The following is a 24,318-nucleotide window of genomic DNA, read 5'->3' as shown; positions in this document are numbered from 1 at the left end:
AATAAAAATTGGTTACCCCGTATCCAAGATATGACTTTGAAATTACTTAATTTTTCACTCTGTTCAACTGATTTTGAAGATATAAACACCGAATTTGTAAATAAATCGCTGTATATATTTTTTCATATCCATAGCAAGCACACACAAAACACTCTTACATTGCCACAAATTGATTCTTAACAGTTACGTCACTTCTCTCGTCGACATACGGCGGGAAATGACGCAATTAAAGAAAGATTCATACACAATGAGGATATTGTCTGATAATTAACGAACAATAATCATGAAAGAATAATTGTTGTAATAATATAAGCAATATTCATTGGTGAATGAATTGTCGATCTTAGAATGATACATGTATATATCTTTATGGAAAAAGACTAAGGGGGCAGGTAACGTAGGAATATGAATACTTCTTATTTACATTTCTTGAGGAAAGTGATTTTTAGAAAATCAGTTTGCGTTAGTTTTGTTTTCTTCTACGTTATACATGAACATCAATATTCTAAACATTTGTTGTAATGTTGTATTTGTGATCATGAATAGACTTTATTCTTTTAGAGCAAATATGTGAAGAGTACCTGACTATAATAACTCTTAATAGATAATAAACACTGATCGATTATAATAAGAAAAGATTGTTTCTAAAAGCGTTGATAAGAGGTTAGGGCCCATGTTATATCCCCCTTGATTTTGATTACACGATCTTTATCGTATGCAAAGGTTCCAATGCTCATACAAACTATTGATGCATTAATCATCTTGATATTAACTAAACTTACTAAAGTATGCCGACAATAAAGTAATGATGCCCTTGCATACCCAGCAGTGTGTAATAGTGGAAATCCTCAATGCGAGTATAATTCATGAACAATATGAAGAATATAGAAGATGCGATGGCGAAGCGCGAAGATGCAAAGACAAAAGTGCCAAGTTGCGAAGGCGAAGAAGTGATACTACTTCTTCGCCTTTGCAATTTCGCACTCTCGCCTTCGAATCTTCGCGCTTTCGCCTTTTTAGCTCACCGAGACGAAGTCAATGTGAGCTTATGCTATACCCCCGGCGTCGGCGTCCGGAGCTGGTTAAAGTTTTTGTTGCAGGTCCTGTATCTAAGCTTTACTTATCCTATCTTCACCAAACTTGCTAACTTCACCTAACCTGAATGGATGGTGTGTCTTATAATACTGATGCACCTGACAGGCTTGGTTGCTGAATCTGAGCCATAGGTTTATGATGCTTGATGAGGTTTAGTTTTTTGGAACAGGTCACATGTTTTATAGATGATAGCTTGCATAGTTGATTTAACTATATTATAAATGAAACGCAAAGGTTGATTCAGATGCAGAGCCTGATGCTAAGGATGCTAAAGAAATCTCCTACCTCACTCAAACCTGCTTGATAGATAGATGTAGTTGTTGTTAAATGATATATCATGATTCCTATGATATAGTATTGTATAATATAAAACACTATTGTTTAATAGGATACAATAAAATACCATATATTATATTGTAAAAAATTATATGATACGATATAATATTGTATCATTTTTTTATATTTTATGATATGATATTGTATAATAATATTGTTATGTATAGTATTGTATATAATGATACAATTTTGTACAATATTATATTGTATTATAAATGAATTATTCAATCACATTATACTATTACATATGATTTTGAAATAAATAATATTGCATCCTATGATATAATGTTTAATATTCTATGATATTGTATCATACAGTATTGTATAAAATGATATTGGTTTCTTTAATATAGAATTATATCAAATGAATTTGTATATATGATATTGTAATATTATTAAATATCGTATCATACGATATTGTATTATATGACATTGGTTTATATGATATATAATAATATCACATGAACTTGTATTTTATGATGTAATATATATTATTGTATCATATGATACAATATGCATAATATAATTGTATTTTAAAATTTTATTTTATCCCATTATATTGTATCATTTGATATTATTGTTGTACAATGTTGTATCAAATTATTATGTATCATATAATGCAATATCATATTATTTATCAAATATGATACAGTATCATACAATACAATATCATACTATATTATACAATATAATAACATTTGTTTCAATGTTTTGATGTATTATTGCAATATGATATTGTTTCATATAATACTATATTGTATTATGTTTTATGATATTGTATTATTAGATCAAATTAAATAATCTAGAACACAATACAAGTCATATCAAACGTTACAATATCATATCTTACAATTTTTGTTCGGTATTTTATGGTATTATATGATATATATTGTAAGTATGATAGGATGCAATTTTTAATTTTATATTATTGTATTGATAAACATATGATCATATGATTGTCGTACAATTTTTTAACAGATGATGTACGATATTGTGTCAAAACAGAGTCCATGAATATCTAAGATCATAAAAGATGGTTTTCATATAATATGATAATGGTGGTCTCATAAAGGTGATGCCGCATAAAGGTGATGCCTCGTCTCGGTGAGTTTTTTTTAATCTGTGATTACCTATGTTTTATAATTCCGGAGCTCTCTATCGTTTAAGGCTTCCGAGGAATATTTTGGAAATTTTATTTTTATAAAATTAATAAAATTAAATTATCCAAGGGGATAGGGTCCGGACCCCCTCTTCCCTTTTACTGCGTGAAATTATTAATATTGAATTTTCCGGGGGGGGGGGGGGGCGGACCCCCTCTCCCCCTTTAGATCCATGCATGAGCAAAGAGTGTCGCATAATGAAATTAGAATGTTACTGTGTTTGGTCCACGGTAAACAGACGGCTGGTAAGTGACAGGAGTCTGGAAGTGCATATGTACACAATATGGTGGACATTAAATTTTGTGTGGAGTAGATAATGATTCTGCATAGCCAGCACTAGTAAACATTTATGTCACATGTACACATAAAAATTTATATAAACATTCAAAGTAAGCGCGATGGCCTAGCGCATGCTAACCAATGATAGCCTGAATTAATCGAAAAACCTTGGCGAGTACGGTGCCTGAATTAAATTCTATGTAATCGACCGAGACTTGCTGAATGCAATCAAAAAAGACGAAGGCGAAAGTGGGAAGATGCGAAGGCCAGAGTGCGAAGTTGGGAAGGAGCGATAGTAGTATTGCTCCTTCGCCTTCGCACTTTAGGCATCATATCTTCGCGCTTCGTCGTCGCATCTTCGCACTTTTGCCCCTTCGCCTTCGCACTATCGCCTTTGCAACTTCGCCCTAAGGTCGAAGTGGCCCTATCGGAGCACCATAGATATATGTGAATGTAATTGTTAGAGGGGCATGGTCACGATTTTGGTCAAATTCTATTTTTCTGTTTTCATTATTTACAATGCTTAAGGAAAGCATTTCTACTGATCAAATGAAATTTGAGGGTCAGTTGTAAAGTTATAAGCAAGATACAGGGCTCACAATTCTTTGTCATGTAAACAAGCGTCGTTCCCTGTTGTAGTTTACTTAGGTTCAATATACCAGTAAAAATCTGTTTCAAGCTGATTTGTCTATCTTCTTATTCATTTTAAGCATAAATAAACAGTTCCTTACGTTTAACACATTCATAAGGTCTAAAATTGGAATTTTCACTTCAACATTCAAAATGTAAACAAAAACTTTGTTTACGTAGCAAAAAATTGCAAGCTCTGTAACTTGCTTATAGCTCAACGAATGACACTCAAATCTTGCTTGCCTATTAAAAATGCCTTTTTGAAGCATTGTGAACATTAAAATCGGAAAAATAATTTTTGACTAAAATCGTGACCATGCCCGTATAGGTGACAACCATACCCCGATGCAATACGTCAATGTTTTGTTATAACAGAAGGATTTTTATTTTCTACGATGTACCTCTTCTTTCACTTTAAGTTTACAGTAAAACACGGTTATAGCGAACACGCCTATAATGAATTGACGCTTACAGCGAAGTGAATTTCATTCCCCATGACTTTATTTCATGTTGTTAACTTGACAGATATAACGAATCACGCTTTTAACGAAGTAAAATTGCCCGTCCCTGGGACTTCGTTATAAGCGTGTTTTACTGTATCTGAATATGAATTATAATTTCTGTTACTTTCTGTAAACTGCAGAAGTAAAAATTAAAATAGTGTAAAGACTATTTCACAAATAATAAAAAAATATACTGAAAAACTTTATTCTACAAGGGGGTCATTATTCTACAGGGGTCACATTTCTTCATGTGGAGTGTGCTCATTTTTATGAAAATGACACTTATTCTTCAGGCAAAAGGGTCATTTTTCTACGTAGAATAATGACCGGGGGGTCATTTTTCTGCGTAGAATAATGACCGGGGGGTCATTCTTCTACGTCGAAAAATGACCCCAGGTCATTATTCTACGGGGGTCATTATTCTTCATTACACCGGCTTTCCCCTATAAGAAAAGGTCCTACCCGTAGTCACTTGTTAAAATTTCTCTTAAAGTAATTATTCTTTTTGCTCGTGTACTTGTATTTTAAATATTTCTTTGTTTACATAATCCAGTCGACCATTTGCGTATTTATTTACTTTGTGGAATGTCAAATATTCATAGCAGAATAGATTTTGACCAATTGTTTAAGAATCTGAAAAAAAGAAAACCAGGAGTATTTTGACAATAATTTGTACACACCACTTAGTCCCTTTGTTTTTAAATCTCTTTCGGTGAATATGTTTTAGCAGAGGGTAAACACGGGTTAAAGAAGCCCTGCAGGCATTCACACCTGTGCTAATCAGAATACACACCTTAACTGAGAGAGAAAAAATGTCTCCGCTGTAGTGCTCTAACGCAACCAAGATTGTCTTTTTAGCTTGTGCTTTGTTTAATTTTCAGTAGATCAGAAACTTATGATAATAAACTAATAACTTATACGTCTCTAGGTAGATTTATCACAAGTTTAAGATAAATAATAAAAGGTCGCACAAGTGGATTACCGTAACAGAGGGTATACATTGACAATATAGTGTATAAGTAGCTATGGTAAATATAAGGGTTTGAAAAGACAAAAGAAATTAATCATATGATACGTGTACCTATAATTAAAAAGCATTTTTTAATTGACTACATGCAGGTAAATTGTTTGAAAACGTAATAAAGGTGATAATGTTTAAATAATCTCTCTCTCTCTCTCTCTCTCTCTCTCTCTCTCTCTAATGCGCATGCAACATAGTTTAAAAAGCGTAAGTGTTATTTCCGACAGTATTTGATCACCTCATTATTCCCTTTTTCTTTAATCAAACGTACAATACCTTTATATGTACATAATGACGCATACATGTAATTAAGCAAGGATTTGGAAACAAGTTAACACTAGTAAATCTGTTTCCATCAATAATGTTTGCGAATTTCAAATTTCTGATATGTCCATGTTAGGATTTCTATGTAAGCACATTTATGAAGAATTATAGGCTGAACTTACAGCATACTTACAAAAATTGCATTGAGGAAGAAAAAAACTACATGCGTATGCAAGGTATAATAATAATAATAGTTTATTTCCAATTTTTGGGCCCAAAGGGCATACAAGATATAAGATATTAGATCGAAATGACTAAGAGAGAGATTCTACATACAAAAAAAGTCTATACACATACATGAACTATATGATTTGTGATAAAATTGCTATATCACAAAGCGCGTTAATGCCGAAATAAATTTGTAAATTGCCTAAAAAACAATATCCTTGTTGATTTAAGAAAAATATGTATCTCATGGAGTAAAATATTGACGTCTGTATCAAATGGATAGTGTCTAGAGTAGCAGTCTTGCATTGGTATAGATTAATAACTCTCTCTCTCTCTCTCTCTCTCTCTCTCTCTCTCTCTCTGTTTCTGACTTCCATGTTGGTAAAGTGCCTAGTTACATATCCCTCGATGCAGCAATGGTATCATTGTTATATAGGAAAATATTTTATCAAGTTGACACTTGTATTGACTCTAATTTAATGATGATCTTTTGTTTCAGTGGGTAGGACCCAATATTATAGTTCAAGAAATGGTCCGCCCAGTTGAAATACTGAATTCAGAGAATTAATATTCATATAATCAAATATAAATATTCATATAAATACTTGTTTTGATTTATCATTATGATCTTTTAATTTAAGGCTAGGAACTAATATTATGGCTCAGTCCACCTGTTGAAATACCTAATGCAGAAAATTAATATTCATATTGATACTTGCTTTGATTGACCCCAATGTTTTTTTTAATTTAGGGATAGGACCTAGATGTAATATTATGGCTCATTTAGAAAAGGTCTACCCCATTGAAATGCTGTTTGCAAAAAATTCTCAGTATTTTGACTCGATGACCTTTTATTTCAGAGGTAGGACCCATTCTCATGGTTCAAGAAAGAATCCGCCCCGTTAAAAGAACTGCATAGTTATGCATGAATGTAGTGAGTTTGTTATAGATTCTTGTTGTGATATTTTTCATTTGAACTTCTTAATGTTAGAGTGGACATGAAACTGACATCAGTGTATGTTTTATTTTTTAAAATGTACTCAGAGTAGTTACACTTTAACTATAATAATATCTATATAAATAATTTTCATCGTAAAATATTTCAGTTAAAGGGGCGAGACCCGATACATGTACATGTATATTTCTATGCAATGTGTCCTTTAAAATACCGTAAAATTAGTGTAATGTTAAGTAAGAGAAGTAGTAAAACATATTTAAATTGAGTAAATTTTTAAAAAAATGTGACAAACGCATGAAATTCGTTGCAAACGATTGTCCGTTTCGTTGAAATATTCTTAAAATATTAAGGTAGGTTTGTCCTTGATGTCTGACGATATCGATTTTCATCTAATGGCAATAAGAAATACATGGCATGATGTTGATACGATATTTGTGGAAAAAATAATGAATGCTATATGTGGGGGAAGCAGGCAGGAATCTAGAGAAACATTTTACCGGATTGTGAACATTTGCCTTTTTCACACAAATATTTTCCACAGGTGCATAAGGACAAGACCCCCCCCCCCCCCCCCCTTTGGTCTTAACCGTCGGTGTAGTTGACTTTTTTTTGGATAGAAATTCTTTTAATTGAAGTCATGTACAGAACATGTTCCATTTTAAATATCTAAAAGTTAACGGAAAATAAACGATTAATGCCCCCCCCCCCCCCCACCATTACATATGAAATGAGGATCTTTTATGCGCAGGTTATATATATATATATATATATATATATATATATATATATATATATATATATATATATATATATATATATATATATACCCCGGACCTTTAATGTTAGGCGGACCTTTTCTTATACGGGCCGGACCCTTTTAGAGCAAAGGCGGACCCTAAATGTTAACATTATGGGTCCGCCCCGGACCATTTTACGGGGCAGACCTTAAATTATACGACACCGGTTGGTATTGGGTCCTGAATTTAGACAATGTTAATTACATCCGGTGTTCTGGGGGGTTTTCCCGTGCGTCTGGATATTTTCAACAGCCTTGGGGGACGCTTCATCATTCATATTTTCGTCGTGCATAGGCGCAACAATGTATGTTTTTCTGATTATTCATTTAAAACCCAATTCGAAAGTTTTGGCAAGTCTGTATGAAAGGGTATATCAAGTGTAAATTTTTAAATTTAAAAAAAATTATATTAGGTATAGTAAGAATGTTTATATATTGTTAAATTTCAGTTGTTACCCTTAATCATTCCTGCTATATTGGCTTAATAAAAAATGTAAAATTGCTGGACGTTTTACTTCCGACATAGAAAAGCCCATGGAGAACACATAGCAAAAAGAATTGTAAGCTCTGTAACTCGCTTATAACCCAACAAATGATGCTCAAATTCTTTTGCTTGCCTATTAAAAATACCATACTGAAGCATTGTAAACAGTAGCTTTAGAAAAATAATTTCTTACCAAAATCGCGACAATTCCTACTTAAACGAGACAAGCTACTGACAAACAAGTTGATAAAACATTATTAACAGTCTCGTGTTAAGTCATCATTAAATAAATATCATTGTAGATTTGTATTTTCTACTTGACTAATAGAATTTATGCTTACCATCTGCTGTATGAGTTTTCGTGGTTCCGGATTCTTCTGTACAAGAGAGGAAATCGGAAATGTTTTTATAAGATACAGTTCTACAATGGTATAGTTTGCTACAAATTATAGATAAACATTATAGTCGTAAACAAATACAAAATAATACCGGAGATATCTAATGAGGTATTTATGTGTCAATTGTTTGGTGTCAATGATTTCCCTAAACAAGGATCGTAGCAATACATAAGTAGTTTGATTGATTTCAGCATATTTATACTTTAGAGGTAGATCGAGATTATACAATTACAAATCAGTAAAACAATCCGCTAAAGAGTACAAGTAGACATAAATAGACATAAGTCTAAAGTATAAGAAAACTCTTTTGAGATAACGCAGCGTTTTTGTTCATAAATAAGATTGCAAAAATACTCATCTAACAAATTATGCAAAATGACAAAATTTAATTAGTTTCGAACTAGAAAAGCATGTATGACGTTTATGAAATTTAGTAAATACTGGGGGGTTTTAACATACCAGCAAGAATGTTCAAAAACTACTTATAGTTAGATTGAATTGATGACTATGGTAGTGAGATGTTTGAGAATATGATAACGAATGTCTAGCTAACAAAGACACTAAGTTTATTACAAAAAAGTCATTGAAACCTGCAACATGCGTTATGATAAAACAATGAGATAGAACAGCGTTAGAGGTGGCTCACTACACCCTGCAATATATCCTCAATTCAGCACAAAATTCCTCCATGGTGATAGATAATATAACTTCAATGAACAGAAGAATGAAATGAAGGCGAGAAAGGTCACTGACAAATAACTTAATAAAACAGGACTATCAACGGTGTCGATTGAAATCGTTCTTTTATAAGTTCTATTGTCGATACAAGGACCTTGTCAGCAAATACAATTACTTATTGTTAAACCATAATTGAAAATCTGATTGTGGACGGATTATTCCGTTTTCCCGACTAAAACAAATAGCACACAACGGGTGTGACCGGTCAGTACAGGATGCTCACTCTACATGGCACCTAATCCTACGTCTACTTTTTAATTGCTATTTTAGTCATAATGAATTAAAACAGACCAAAATGAATAACATTCAACGAAATTATGAATCTTTAATAAAATAATTCTAATAGCTAACCTATAGTGATGTTGACATATTGTATGGCAGTCCCCGTCCCACACAAACCGGTATCTCCAGACTCGCACAAGAACTGCGTGAAGGTGTCTTTTTTGGTGAGAGTGTATGTGATGGTACTGGACCGTGTGTACTGACATCCTGATAGAGAAGCCTCGGAGTGGATCGGGGTTTGAGCCAATCCTGTGAACATCATTTCATTGGTTTTTTGGGTACACCATCTAATAGTCTGAAAAAAAACTCCCCAGATGATACATTATACTTTATCAGTCCCAAGAAGAATTAATATTCAAACATTTTGGTACAAAAGAAACATATATACATAGTAGACATAGAAGCAAATTTTCAGACATACATGTATAATCGTGCATATAAAATCAAGCAAGAAAAGGGGTATATTATTGAATTTTTTTACACGGATCAGTGGAGATAAAACAATCAAAGGGGAACAAAGAGCATTAAAAATATTTGAAACAAATGCATACAATGCCATCGGCTTACTATTTCTCGGATCCAGAACATACTATAAATAAGATGTTGATTATTTATACATCATTTCATTTTTCTTACTTCGGTTGTTTAATTAAACTCCTTGACACGGTTTGTTAATTTGTGTTGCGTTAGGAGACATGCCATTCATTATCAAACAAGGTGCAGATACTTGTCTGGTTATTGATTTCCTCACTAACAATAAAATCGAAATTGATTGTAAAACACATACACATAAATCAATATTATCTTCTATTTATATATTTCTGTAAATAATATTCAAGAGTGTCTAGTCAGGACGGGGCTTCGAATTTCACGGCCTTGTGATGACAACTAGGAGTTTTGTTTGACTTCTCAGCTGTAAACATACAATGAAAGTATAGCTTTGATAACGAGAAAAAAATGCATAAAATTATCCGCCGAAATAAATGGTAAACTAGTCAATTGTAAGCATAAATCCACTAAATATTATTCCGCTATTTTTTTTTAAACCCGATGATAAGGTATATGGTACATTTACAATATATTCAGCTCGCTATTTTCAATAGCTGTATCTCCTTGATATAAGCAAACAATTATGGATTTCATATTTCTTTATCAAAACGATATTATGCATAATACCATTGTTTTTACAAAAAATTATGCTTCGGGTCCGTTTTTAAAGTGACTTTTTGTCAAAATGTATCCGTTTTCAATGTTCACAACTAGATTATATAATTCTAATAGCTAACCTATAGTGATGAAAAGTATTGCAACTTAATGCATTAATATGAGACAACGCTTCATGTGTATACAAATTTCTTTGTTGCAGCGGACTTAAAAAAAAAATACAAAATTTTTGTATATTATTTCAAATTAGTGCGTCGTATTTTTAATCTTTATTTTGTTCCTTAGGCCAAATTTCAATATATTTTTTATAACTGTCAAAAATAAGAATGTAAGATAAAATACTGTCACTACATCCCAAAATGCAACTATCCGGTTTGGTTTTCTGCAGTAGACGTAGAGTTATTAAAACAATCTGTTCATAGTTCACACATAAATGCATACATGTAAGGTCTCCTACAACTCAGTAGTGGCATAGAATTATTTTAAAATCGATAGAATATAATTATATCGTTTTAAATATCTTAAACCAAAGTTGTTAGACCAAATGTGCTTATCTCGCCCCACAATTTTCGCCATGACGTTAATTAGTCAACCTGCGTTCTTGGTTATCCCGTTCTGAAAAGTCATATCCATCAAAACTATAATCGCGCATTCAAGAAACGAATTGGCTCATTTTGTTTTTTAAACATTTGTCGCATTTTTATTCTTATGTGCACCCTAATTAAGTTCACACTAAATATTTTCACTGAATTAACATTTACGGAATCATTCGATATAATTTGATTGCAAGCATACACTTTGATGCAAATTCCCACTGACTTGCATCCGCCAAAGCTTGTCAACCAACTTACTATCGAAAATGATCATGATAGACGGTTAATTTATTTCTCAACAATTCCTTATAACTTAAAGGTATATTTTAATTATAGCCTACGGACAGCAACGCACAAGTGATGAAATACGAAAAGTGTAAGCATTTACTCTGGTGCAGACATTTCGTAGTGTATTTGCAAAATATTTTAATTTATAAGTATAGATGCCTCAGTAAAACATCTCTTACAGTCAGTTACGATTTGATTGTCAGTCATCGAGTTATAAGCGAGACACATAATTCAAAATTTTTTTTTTTAATAATTAAATTCAATTTCATGTTTTATTTACATGTTCACTGTTAATAAGAAAATTCCAACTGTAGACTCAAATGATTGTGACAAACGCTAAGAACTGTTGATGTATGTTCCAAACAAATACACAGATAGAAAAATCAGCTTGACAAATAACGTTTACAAGAATACTAAATTACAAGAAACAAAGGATCAAAACATGGCTTGAGCTATGTTAACATAACTAAGAATTATAAGCCATGTATCTTGCTTATAACCTTACGACTGTCACTAAATGCATTACTAAAGCATAGCAAGCAATGACATAAAAGAAATGACTTAAATCGTTACCATGCCCTTTAACTTGGGAATATCTAATTAAAATTTGTCACTTTCCTGCAAACATAAGATGCTTACTTTGCTTGCGTCACTTCCAATCTCTCCTTGGCAGGTTAACTGTATCGTAGTTCCAACAGGAAACTGTCTTTTTGGAGTATCAAAGTTCGCATTCAGAATCCTCAACCGCGGCATCTCAATCACAATAGGTGTGTCTAAACGCATGTAACAAAACTCGCTATTACTTTTGTTTGGTATTTGCAGTTGATTTTTGACTGATACACATATCAATGAAATGGCATTGCTAAAAGAATGTTTATGGTCACAAAAATGGATATATCCAAACATTAAAAATTAAACACAAAGTTAAGATGTTAATATCAAAATTTCGTACTAGTATGTCCAATTTTCTAAGATTTTCTATGTTTGTGTACAACTTGTTTTAATTTAAGATGACAATTTAAAAAATCAACTTTAAGAATCTATTTACCAACATAAGACACTGCGATAGGACTTGTCTCCTGTGTGACTGTCTCTGACACAACATTATTGAAGGCAGACATTTCACACATGTACATCTTAAAGTCAGTAGGACATTGCACATTGTTTTTTGCTATCGTCAATCTCAGTTGTGCGCTGCTTGGAGAGTCTGCGTTCCCAGTTGCAGAGGCTCGACGTTGTAACTGGGTGTCTTTCCATTGTAAAGGTGGTGTCAGTCCATTAGCAACTGCTACTACAGTCTCAAATGTTGTACTAGAGTTCCTCTGTAACAGTATGGAGTACACTGCATTGAGTTGTGATGGTTTAGTGATGTAACACACGATGACCAAATCATTCTCCCTGTAATTAACTCTCTGTGGTTGAGCTTGTATCTGAATGTTTTGCGCAGATGCTGAATATTAAAATTAAAAAGAAAAACATTCCATTTAATAACAACGAAAGAAGAAAAGAGCCACCTAAAAATATTTTCATCTCGTTATTACGAGAAAAAATTTCCTAATAACAAATTAATCATCTCGTTATTATTACTAGAAAAATTCTCGCAATTACGGGAAAAGAATGCGTTATTACGAGAAAATAGTTCGTAATTACAATAACATTTCTTTTAATTACGAGTAAATATTTCGTATTCGTATTGTTTATTACCAAGAACCATACGATTCATAGGTTTAACATATATACATAAGTGAACAAACATATGAAAACATTTTTAAAAAACAAAAACAAAAAGACCATCACAATCTTGTATTAGACTGCGTGTGCACATAGCAGTCTGCAAAATGTACATGACAGAAGTAAACAGGATAATGAAGAGTATATTATCAAAACAAAAACTAATTATAATTTTATCGTAATTTTGAGCATTTATATAGGTATTTTCCGAAATTGCACAACTCTTTGATATTCTTTGTTGAAAGTAATTGAATTATTTTAAAAAGAGATGGCTTTTCATAATGAATTTTTTTTACATACAACTTTCTTATTTTCCTATAAAATGGACAGATTAAAATAAAATGAAACTCATCTTCAATCTGTGATAGTGAACATAGTTTACAAACTCTCTCATTTCTATGGATATTATAAAATCTGCCACGCTCAATCTCGAGATGATGAGAGGATAAACGGTATTTACTTATAAATTGGACATATACAGTTGGCATTGGTTTTGTTAAATATTCTTGTACTTCAAAATTATTACATAAGTGCTTATACATTATACATTTGGGAGAATTTTCAAAGTAGCCATGTCCTTCTTGTACAAACATGTCGGTCAACCTCTGCTTCACTTCGTGTAGGAATACATGTTCATTAAATTGTTCTTTACAGTTCTATATGTATCCAAAACCTAAATTGTTAATCAATTGTTTTATGTATGAGAGCCAACAATTAGAGGCTAACTGTGTTTCACATTCATTTACCATATCTTGGTATATATTGCTTAAAATACAATTATCACTATTCTTTAACTATATCCAATATTTCAACATTCTATAATTTCTATCCAACTGCAGTGGTTTATGACCCAATTCAAAATACACCATCATTGATGCAACACTTTTCTTAACACATAATAACTTCTTGCAAAAATCTAAATGTATACTTTCTAATTCACTTGCTGGGTGCTGTCCCCATAATTCACAACCATAATGTACTATGCTACCAATATATGTATCAAACAGTGACAATTTTCTATTAACATTCAATTGTAATGGCTTCATTTTGGAAAATAAACAATACATTGCTTTTCTACTTTGTGATGCTAAAACGCTTTGCGTTTTATGAAAACTGCCATTAAATATCAAAGTTATACCAAGATAATTGAAGTTTTCAACAATATCAATATATTCATTGTTATAATTCCAACAATAATTATTTTTTAACCTTCCACCCCTTCTAAATACAACAATTTTTGTTTTATCTACATTAACTATTAACTTCCACTTGGATGTATATTGCTGTAAACAATCCAGCATATCTTGTAAACCTTGCTCTGTCTCTGAAAAAGTACAGTGTCGTCTGCATACATAATCAAGAATAAAGCAATATCTCTAATTTCAACAGGTAGACACATCTCCTTTATGAATTCAATTTCAAAATCGTTTACGTACAACGAAAATAAGAAAGGAGACAGAGACTCACCCTGCATCAAACCCTCGAGACAATAAAAAAAACTCGGATATATGATTTTGATATTTTACACATGATTTTTTGTTACTATACATAGACTTTATAATATTTAACATACGACAATCAACACCACTTCTTGCTAATTTAAAAAAACATTAGATTTCTATCAATTGTGTCAAAAGCCTTTTGATAATCTACAAAACAGCAAAATAACTTTTTTCTCTTTGCAATACTTCGACTAATTAACCAATGTAAAATAAAAATTGCATCTGTTGTACTATGTCCAGCTTTAAAGCCAAATAGAGCATCAGTGATTACATTATATGCTTTGGACCAATTACATAATCTGTCGTTCAATAGAGATGTAAATATTTTAGATAGACAGCTTACAAGTGTGATACCTCTGTAGTTATTACAGTCCATAGAGTCTCCTTTTTTTATAAATAGGAGTTATAATACCTTCCGACCATATTTGGGGAAAGATTCCGGAAGAAAAAAAACAATATTAAATAAATCAACTAAGTATGTAGTAAGATAGTCACCAAACGCAATAAAATACTCGTTCAAAAGATTGTCCATTCCTGGAGACTTGTCCTTTTTCAAACGTTTTATGACGCGAGTTACCTCCTCTGTTGTTATTGGACCGTTAAGTTCGGGGTACGAAGAATTGTCTTTTTCAGCGAATGTAGATTCCTGATCGGAGTAGGTGTTGTTATCCGAGGAGGACAGCTCTTTCAAATGATCATGAAAATTTATAATAGTTGGTCCTTGTATAGGATTCTTCTTATGTTGACGAAAGAAATGGTAGAATTGTTTGGGGTTCTTCTTTTTTAAATATGCCATATGATCTCCTTGGTATCGGAGGTAAACACGCTTAAGTTTTCCTTCGTATTTTTTATAAGTTCTTTTTGCTGAAACCAGATGAGTTCTATTGTAATGAGATTTTGCACTATTAAACAGTTTCAAATTCCGTAAATAGATTCTCCGAAGGTTTACACATTTTTCATCAAACCAAGGTTTGTTGTCTAAGGTTTTATAACTTTTACAATGAGTATAATTGCTAGTTTTATTTACAACAAACTCTTTGCTACAATGCGGTAAAAATACATTATTAAGTACTTGCGTAAATGATTCTATATAATTATTCACACCGTTTTTTGTTAGTTCTACATTAAATAAAACTTCATCCAATTGCGGTAAATGATCATACAATTGAATTCTTATATCATCTTAAAACATTTCTGTTACATCATTTTTTGTTATGCCCGGTCCAATAAATCTCTTATTGTCTTCCACCCCGTCCAATAAGTCACCTTTAGCTGTCCAATAAGTTTCAACTTAGGTAAATTTAAGAAACAAAGAAATAATGACACAAGGTTTGCGTGAATAGGTTTAATTCAATCCTCAAAAGTTATGAGAAACACAGAAATTCACCATGAGCGTAAGCACAATAAATTTACGAGCATTCCGAATTGAATTTCACATTTATGGTAACATGTGCGTCTTTTTGAATCCATACAGATACTTCTGGACATTTACATGTATGCGACACTGAAGGTTGACCGGAATCTCTTGGTTTCTTGGTTGGTGGACTTCCTAATTTTTGTCCTTGTACAATGTCGCTCACGCGCTTTTCTTGGTCCTCAGATGTTCGTTTAAAATTTCTCACTGACACTGATCTGTGACCGGTTTTCTCAGCGATTAATTGCTCATCCACACCTGCCAAATACAGCCGAGTAGCGGCCGTAGCACGCAAGGAATGGTTTGAGAAAAAACCTTCAAATCCCGCCATCATGCCCAACTTGGCGACGGTTTGTTAAAGCGGATGGACCCCGACTGGATCGTCGTCATACCATTTGTCTGGACTGGAAAATTTGCTCGGGCGCAAATAAAAGGCCGATGACTTTCCGTTATTGGGTCTGCAAAAAGAAATGGTTGAAGCTATGTTATTATGTGTTGTCTAATTATATTAAGGTCAAGGGAACAATGTTTGCGTTATTTTAAATGTATAGAATAGTGTATTAATTTAAGATTACCTGAGGCTGATATACTTTTCGTACAGGGATACAATACATCTCTCAGGGTATGTCGGGTTTTCATAAGCACGAACAATTTTTGGAGCCGTTTTTCGACCTTTCAATCCTCAAGTTACACATTTGGAAATGTCTTCTCTGTACTGCAGGTATCGACTTCCGTCTACACGAGAAGTTTTCAAGATCAATTGAGAATGTTCTCCAATGCGCAGATTCCTGTGTTCTTGGCCAGCTCGCAAAGCAAAATTTAGTCCAACCAAATAAACTATCGTATCAAGAAGTTGCTGTGCGTTTGCGCTACCAAGAATATTCCTTTCCCAAAGTATGTTTTCTTGTTCTTCTGTGATAATGAGAGCCTGTTTTTTGTTGATCCCTAAACCAAGTTTGGACAGCTCTTTCATTTTTGCGTCTAGAACAACCCGAAGGTCGGAGAAATCGGCGTCATCAAGGGAAATGAATTTGCCATTTGTGCGTAAATGGTGTTGTATTGAAACAATTATTTCATAAAGCGTATTTGGTTTGTAATTTGTACCTTTCAATGTTTTCAACTCAGTAACAAATAAAGACAGTCGGCCATTAAGTTCTTTGTTTGTCATTTCGAAGACCAGTTTTTGTATTCTTCTTTCAGCTTGCCATGACTCAAAGAGCCGCATAGCCCATTTAGCTTTATTTCTTGTATTGACCGGAATTGCACTTTCCTTGAGATTTTTTAATTCCACATCAGACAAAGGGGCCAAAAATCTAGGATTTTTCTGCTCACCTGACTCGGCTGTATTTGTCTCAGCATCTTGTGAAGCTTTCACGAGCATTTCGTCAGAGTCGTCAAAATCAGATATATCCGAGTATTCTCCGGACTTCACTGTCAAAAAATTTAAATCAAAATTCCCATTTTCTTGGTTTTCTTTCTCTCCTGTAATGATTTCGTCCAGTATATCGTTAAAATCGCTCTCGTTTTGTTCACAAAATGAACTCTGTGTTACGAACTCGTAATCCGACATGCTTACTATCTGACTGGTCACTAAATGAATGGTTCGAATTTTTACTCACAAACAACGCATGCTCAGGGACCAGTATTTATTGAAAAGCAACTCTCTAAGGCCAAGCAAGTGGATCTATATGTTTTATATTTATAACAAAAGAAATTCCATTTCAACTCTATGTACATTTTGCACGATAAACAAAAAACAACACACAATAGGCGAACATATTGGACGGTACCAGGAAAGGTCAGTGAGGCGTAACATTTGAACGGATTCGAATACAGTGAAATGTTTTAAGTAAGTTATTAGCCTCAAACTGCCAATTATGTTAGATATTAGACGATCCTCGGCGCTTTGCACCTCGGACCGTCTAATATCTAACATAATAGACAGTTTTCGGCTTATAACCATTACATACAACGATTCATCCCATAATATAACATGTCTATTAACACATATATGAAAATATAAAGGAGCATGGTCAGACCATTCATTAAAATCGTCGACCTGGAGATAATCAATAATATGAAAGTAATTCTCTTTAACTAACGCAAAATCATTTACGCTTGCGCCAATATGATTAAAAAATGTATATCTACCTTCTTTGTCGCCAACTGTACAACCATTACATACTCTTGTACAAGTAGAACGGCAAAGCTGTAAAAGCTTTCTTCCAAAACTATGTACAACTGTATCATGTGACTTTCTAACATACATGGGATCATCACATTTATAATTTATAACGGGAGATAAAAAAGTACTCATCTCTGTGCCCATGACATCATGTTCTATATAATCTAGCAAAGTGCCTATTCGTGAGTTGGAGTCACCACTTACAATAACACAACCTTTTTCTTTGTACATTGATATATCTTCGCTAAGTATACTAAATAGATCAATTTCATTTTTCTTGTAAAAACATTGTTTTCATGTGGTATCTACACAAATCCGATATACAGGTCAGTATTGTCATCATTAATACCGTTTTTTAGCTTGATCCACAAAATAGATTCATGTACAATATTCTATACACACAAAAAGTTGTGCAGCTCTTTTCTGTATATAAGTATAAAACCTCCACCTTTACATGACGTTCTAGGAAAACACTTATATGAGTATTTGTCTTCGATAAGACTATCATCAATATCAATATGTACATCAAGCCAACACTCAGACAAAAAAATGATATCATACGAGTCAATAATTGATATAAATGCTGGGTCTTAAATTTTATGGTATATCTGACGGTTATATTCCAGGAGCATACTTTAATACTGTTTAACGAGACAGACCCGGGGTTTGATATTTTTTCACAAGCGGAAAATTCACTATCCTGACGAGAAGGAGGCGCCGCGAGCGGATTCGGTGGTTACATCGGGGTCCTGGGGTTCGTACAATTTTCCATCTATGAAGAGTTTGTCCCTCACTAGTTTTGTCTTCTGACCGGCTTTTCTACAACGTTTTTGTATTGGATACAGAAGTCGACGTCGGTCCTCGATTTCTTTTGGAAACTGCTCGTGCTCCATAAGCTTCCCTTGAAGTTTGTGGGCATTTTTCAAAACATGTACTAAATCTCCGTGGTACAAGAAACGGGCGACAATAAGACGATCTTTCCCGCGGTAGAAACGACCAAAACGGTGCACATTATCAAATTCAATGTTGTTCTCGATTTCAAGCTCGTGAGTCTCCTTTCTGTGTCCTCGTTGTTCGTCTCACCCCCAAGACCAGTTAAAGACAAGGTAATTTTCATTGACCGACACTTTAAATCTAACACTGTGTCTCGCAATTCTTTCACTTCATCGGTATCGGTGGTCACATTGAATCGTTTTTCCAACTTATCTATGGATTTTTCCAACTGTTGCTGTTTTTTAACTTGTACTGCCACTACTTTAGAGACCTCACTACATTTTTTATCAAACTCGTCGACCTTATTAGATACAAAATCTACCGATTTTTCAAACTCTGCTGATTTAACTTCTGCAAGGTTAACCCTACTCTCCATTTGGGAAACCCGTCCGTCGAGTCTTTTAATAGCTTCTACAATGCTATCTAGCGATTCTAACTTTTTCATAATAAGGTCAAGTTTGTTGTCTATGCTAAGACCCCCAGATTTATTGAGGGGAGTTGAAGTTATTGGTGGGTGGTTCGGACTGCTAGAGTTGTCGTAGTTTAAAACAGGGGTATTCTCATAAAGGACCCGATTTGCTTCCTTAAGTAATGCACTTACTGAGGGCGGTTCCTGGGAACTGTTCAGGTCCGTGCTCTGATCCGTACACTCTGTATTTGTTTTTCCTCTTCTTTGTCGGTTTCCAATTCCATGCTTTGTTTTTCCCCATTTTATTGAGTCACGGTAATCATAACACATCATATATACAGGTATATACAGGTATAAAGTCACAAGTATACATTATTTACCGACTCAACAGTACTCAAATCGGTTAGCACGGAGCGCATAGAAAACACGTCCACCCTGGTCGATGACCACTCACTCTGATATTCGTAAGAACGATCAACTATCTCTTCACTACGAGTTTATTACCTGGTTATTCCGAGCCAACTATTTCGTTATAACGTAATTATCTTGTTATTAGGAGAAAAGATTTATCTAAAATGGTGCACTACATTGTTCTTCTCTCTCTTTATGTAAAATTAACATTAGGAATTCATTAAATTAGAGAAAGAAATCGCCTTCTATTTCGTTTGAATTTACGATTTTTTCTTTTCAAGTAATGGTTCATACCCCATGTGATAAATAAAACAGGTACAGAATTTTTTTAAAATATTTTTCAAGTATGTGTCTGAGAACACAGTAAAACACGTTTATAATGAATTCCATGACTTGATTACATGTTGCAAACTTGACGGATATAACGAAGTACGCTAATAACGAAGTAAAATTGCCCGTCCCTGGCACTTCGTTTTAAGCGTGTTTCACTGTAAGTTCTTATTAAATTATACTCAGTTGGTTAGTCCATTGGTATTATAAAAGCTAGGGTCATTGCTAAAAATAGAACCGATTGCGGAAAATTGCGCTTTTTTCATACATAAAGAATATTAGCCTAAGCCTGAAATTTGACTTTCGGAAAATAATTTTTTGACCTACATCCTATGTAAAATGAACAAATTCATTTTTCAAAACAAATTTATTTATGTTACACTTGCTTATTTATAAAAAAAAAAATAGAAAACAAGATTTATAACAACTCGTTAATAAACTGTGTTATTTAAATCGCATAAGGCGGTTTCTTTGGATAATTGCCGTAACATTCGTTGATAACGCTAATTAACTGCAGGCGTACTTATGAAGGTGTCTTAAGACTAAGGCATAACTTAAGATGAACTTAAGCAACGTCTTATTCTTAAGTCAGTCCATCGATGCTATTTCAACTGAGGAGACGTAGACGGCTAGACGAGATATTCAGAGACCGAGACAATCCGTTAGACTACGAGACAAAAGAAGCTATTGTTAGCAAGTATAGGCTGTCGAGACATATAATCATTGTTGCCTTGTAATAGTAGCCAACACTTAATATTTATGCAAACAAATCAAGGTGCCCTGAATGAAATTAAACGTGGGTTTCATGAGATAGCGGGATTCCCCTACACAATCATTACAATATATGGTACTCACATCAAAATAAAAGCCCCATCCCATCTACCGACGAACACCTTTATGTTAACAGGAAACATTTTCATTCCATCAATGTGCAATGCGTATAATTTTTGAACATTGTTGCTAAATGGCCAGGTGGCACTCATGATTCGTTCATTTGGAACATTCATCTTTAAAACTTATTTTTGACAATGGCACTATTTCGGACAGGTGGCTCCTTGGTGATAGTGCCTATCCACTCCGACCATGGTTAATTACCCCAGTGTTAAACCCTATCACTCCATCAGAAAACAGATACAATTCTGCTCATGTAAAAAAGAAACACAATAGAGAAGGAGGGCCTTTGGAGTCCTCAAATCAAGACTCAGATGCATCGATTCCAGGCATGCAGAATTGCATTGGCAGTTGCAGTTCTGCATAATACATGTATATATGTGCCATTACCAGATGGATACGACCCAGTTGAGCATGGCTACATCAGAGGAAAACACTACTAAGGCAACATTTTGAATGACGGAGCGAGGACCAGGGGAAATGCTTATAAACGGACGCTTTTCACACTGACTTGTCTGTTAACATGTGACGCTTAATTATCATTATAATAAAAAAATTTTTTATTCATATTAAACATTTATAAAAATGCTATGTTATAATTGAATAAAAATTGTTATACAACTTTAATTTCAATAATAAGTGATTCTTCAATTTTCAGTCACTTCAAAGGTAACTCCTCTCTGCGCCAAGTACACTGTGTGCTTCTGTTGTTCGATTAAGAGAAGCAAGTCGTTGTCTCTCAACGTCCAGTCTCTCAGTTTCAATGCGTAGTCTTTCTCTTTGTACCTCCAGTTTCTGTCCTTCGATTTTTAGTAGACTTTCTTCATAACCTTCTTTTCCCGTAAGTCGTAGCCTCTTCATTGGTCGACTCGGAGTTTCGACTGCTAAGGGGGAAGAAGTTTCAGCCATTTCTGTGGAAAAACGAAAATATATTGCATTATGCGAGCATCCCAATTTTTCTCATTTTTAAATAGAAAAAATAGATTGAATATAATCAATATGATAGATATATACTTAAAACATATAGAATATTGAATTCGACTGAAACACTCAAAAATGCTATTTAAATTGAACACTTTGAAACAGCGCATAATTTTTTATAAATTATAATACCGGGGTGGTCTGTATTGTCTGCATCTCTGCACGAGGACAATGAAGACGACATAGAGGATGAGGATGTATCCCCGCAAGTTTCCAGGCCACCTTCTATCCCGTCAATGGGAGTGTTCCCCAAAATCCCCAAAACGTTTTCTTGGAGAGGCGTCAGCTGTGATGGGGGTGTCCTCCCCCTGTCCTTGCAGCCTCTCTCCTGCTGTCGGCGATTTTCTTTTTTGTCTCGCTTGTACATGTTGTAAATTTCTTTCGAACCTCTTCCACGGTCCTGACATGGCGACTTGTGTTCACAGAGTTTACTTTATCACATATACATTCCCGAACTCTTTTTTTCTGGTTGTTGGTGACGATATTAGACAATTTCGAAAAAATCACGGTCCTATTTTTCTAACTTCGTCTAATAATTATATTTGGAATTCGGCCTCGGAGAAGTTTGGGTTTCGTGTTCCGCCCATACTGCATGTACTATAGCACTGACTGAACAGCCTTTATATATGGTTTCTAAACAATGGATTGGTGCACGGCTTCCTTGATGTTAGGTTTACTGAGTACTGTTTATTACAAATAAGGAGTGGATAAAAAAATTAGTTTTATTTGAGAGAGAGAGAGAGAGAAAGAGAGAGATTCTAAAAACGAATAAGTATTGCTGAAAATTAGTTCATATCATTGATATTTTTTTTAAATTCTGTATTAGATTATAATAAAACAAATTTTTGGCCATTAGTATTGACCGCTTAACTATAAAGGTCACGTTTCTCCATTATCATTTAAAAATTGTACACGTAACACAGCGGCAAACTCGTTTGTACATTTAAAACGCTTTCGTTTTACATCCTAAGAGATGTCATTAGAATGTCCTAAGATTCGCCCTAAGATAAACCATATCTCTTATGACGCATCAAGAGAAATCTTCATATTAAGCATGCTTAGTGATATGCTTTCGACACAAAACCTCTATTTAACTATTTTTAATATTTAACTATTTTTTAAAGACTGTTCTAAAAATGAAATTACTTTACTTCAGCGTATAATTTAAATTCAAATCACAATTTTTTGGGGATGACATATTCATATAAGTGCTTAGTAAATAGAATAAAAATGATATAGCATAACAAGTAGGTCAAATTATTATTCTTTGTGTATTTATCTCCCATATGCATTAGAATAGATCTTGTTTAGGATTTTATTTTGGATGTTTATGGACTTTCAGGGTTTAATTTTCAAAAATTCGGATCAAATTCAACTTTACAACGCTTTGATGTTTATACAGGACAAGAGTAAATGGTCTATATTTTCAAAAGGAGTACGCAGTCCACAACCCAGTCATGTTTTCATTCCGCTGGTTTTCGACTTGTCAAACGTTATTTTAATTTATTGTTTATTAAATGAAGATTTAGAGATATTGAAATAATATAGTTTTCGGTTTTTTTTTTTACTATCATACAACTTGCCATAGAAATAGTAATCAATGTTCAAAATTAAACAAGGATTATATTTTTGGCTGAATACTGGCGTGTGAAAATATTATGTTTCGCAAATCAGAATTGCTGTAGATTAATGAGCCTGCTCAAGTATTTTTAAAAACAGTAACATTAAGTTTTTTTAACCACTGATAGCTAATAATATAATACTTAGGTTTATGAATATCTTTTTAAAATATGAATTGCCTATCAAATTACATTTTTATTAGCTTTTAAAGGGACATGGTCACGATTTTGGTCAAATTCTATTTTTCTGTTTTTATTATATGCCTTGCTTTAGGAATGCATTTCTAATGATCAAATGAAATTTGGTTGCCAATCGTTGAGTTTTAAGCAAGATACAGGGCTCACAATTCTTCGTCATGTAAACAAGGCTCGTGTCCTGTTTTTGTTTACATAGGTTCAATATACCAGTAACAAATCTTTTTAAAGCTGGTTTCTCTATCTTATTATTCATTTATAGCATAAATAAACAGTTCCTAACGATTAACACATTTATTTTAGGTCTAAAACTTCAACATTCGAAATGTAAACAAACGCTTTGTTTACATAGCGAAGAATTGTAAGCTCTGTAACTCGCTTATAACTCATCAAATGACACTCAAATTGTGGTTGCCTATTAGAAATGCCTTACTTAAGCA

General features: G+C 33.4%; 1 protein-coding gene and 1 pseudogene across 1 annotated transcript in view; both read right to left on the bottom strand.

Moving 5' to 3' along the window:
* The window catches only part of LOC128191991 (uncharacterized), a 32,306-nt gene that overhangs the window by 5,902 nt on the left and 2,086 nt on the right, over positions 1–24,318 (bottom strand). The window contains exons 2-5 of the mRNA XM_052864383.1: positions 12,266–12,667; positions 11,857–11,990; positions 9,242–9,467; positions 8,096–8,131 (exon numbers count right to left, since the gene is read on the bottom strand). Coding sequence (XP_052720343.1) covers positions 8,096–8,131; positions 9,242–9,467; positions 11,857–11,990; positions 12,266–12,667 — 798 coding nt within the window. The remainder of the gene's footprint in view (positions 1–8,095; positions 8,132–9,241; positions 9,468–11,856; positions 11,991–12,265; positions 12,668–24,318) is intronic.
* Positions 21,697–22,711, bottom strand: LOC128191997 (uncharacterized; annotated as a pseudogene).

The sequence above is a fragment of the Crassostrea angulata genome, chromosome 7 (assembly GCF_025612915.1).
Source record: "Crassostrea angulata isolate pt1a10 chromosome 7, ASM2561291v2, whole genome shotgun sequence".
Lineage (NCBI taxonomy): Eukaryota > Metazoa > Mollusca > Bivalvia > Ostreida > Ostreidae > Magallana > Magallana angulata.
The sequence above is the reverse complement of the archived record's forward strand: the minus strand, read 5'-3'. Positions and strand labels throughout refer to the sequence as shown.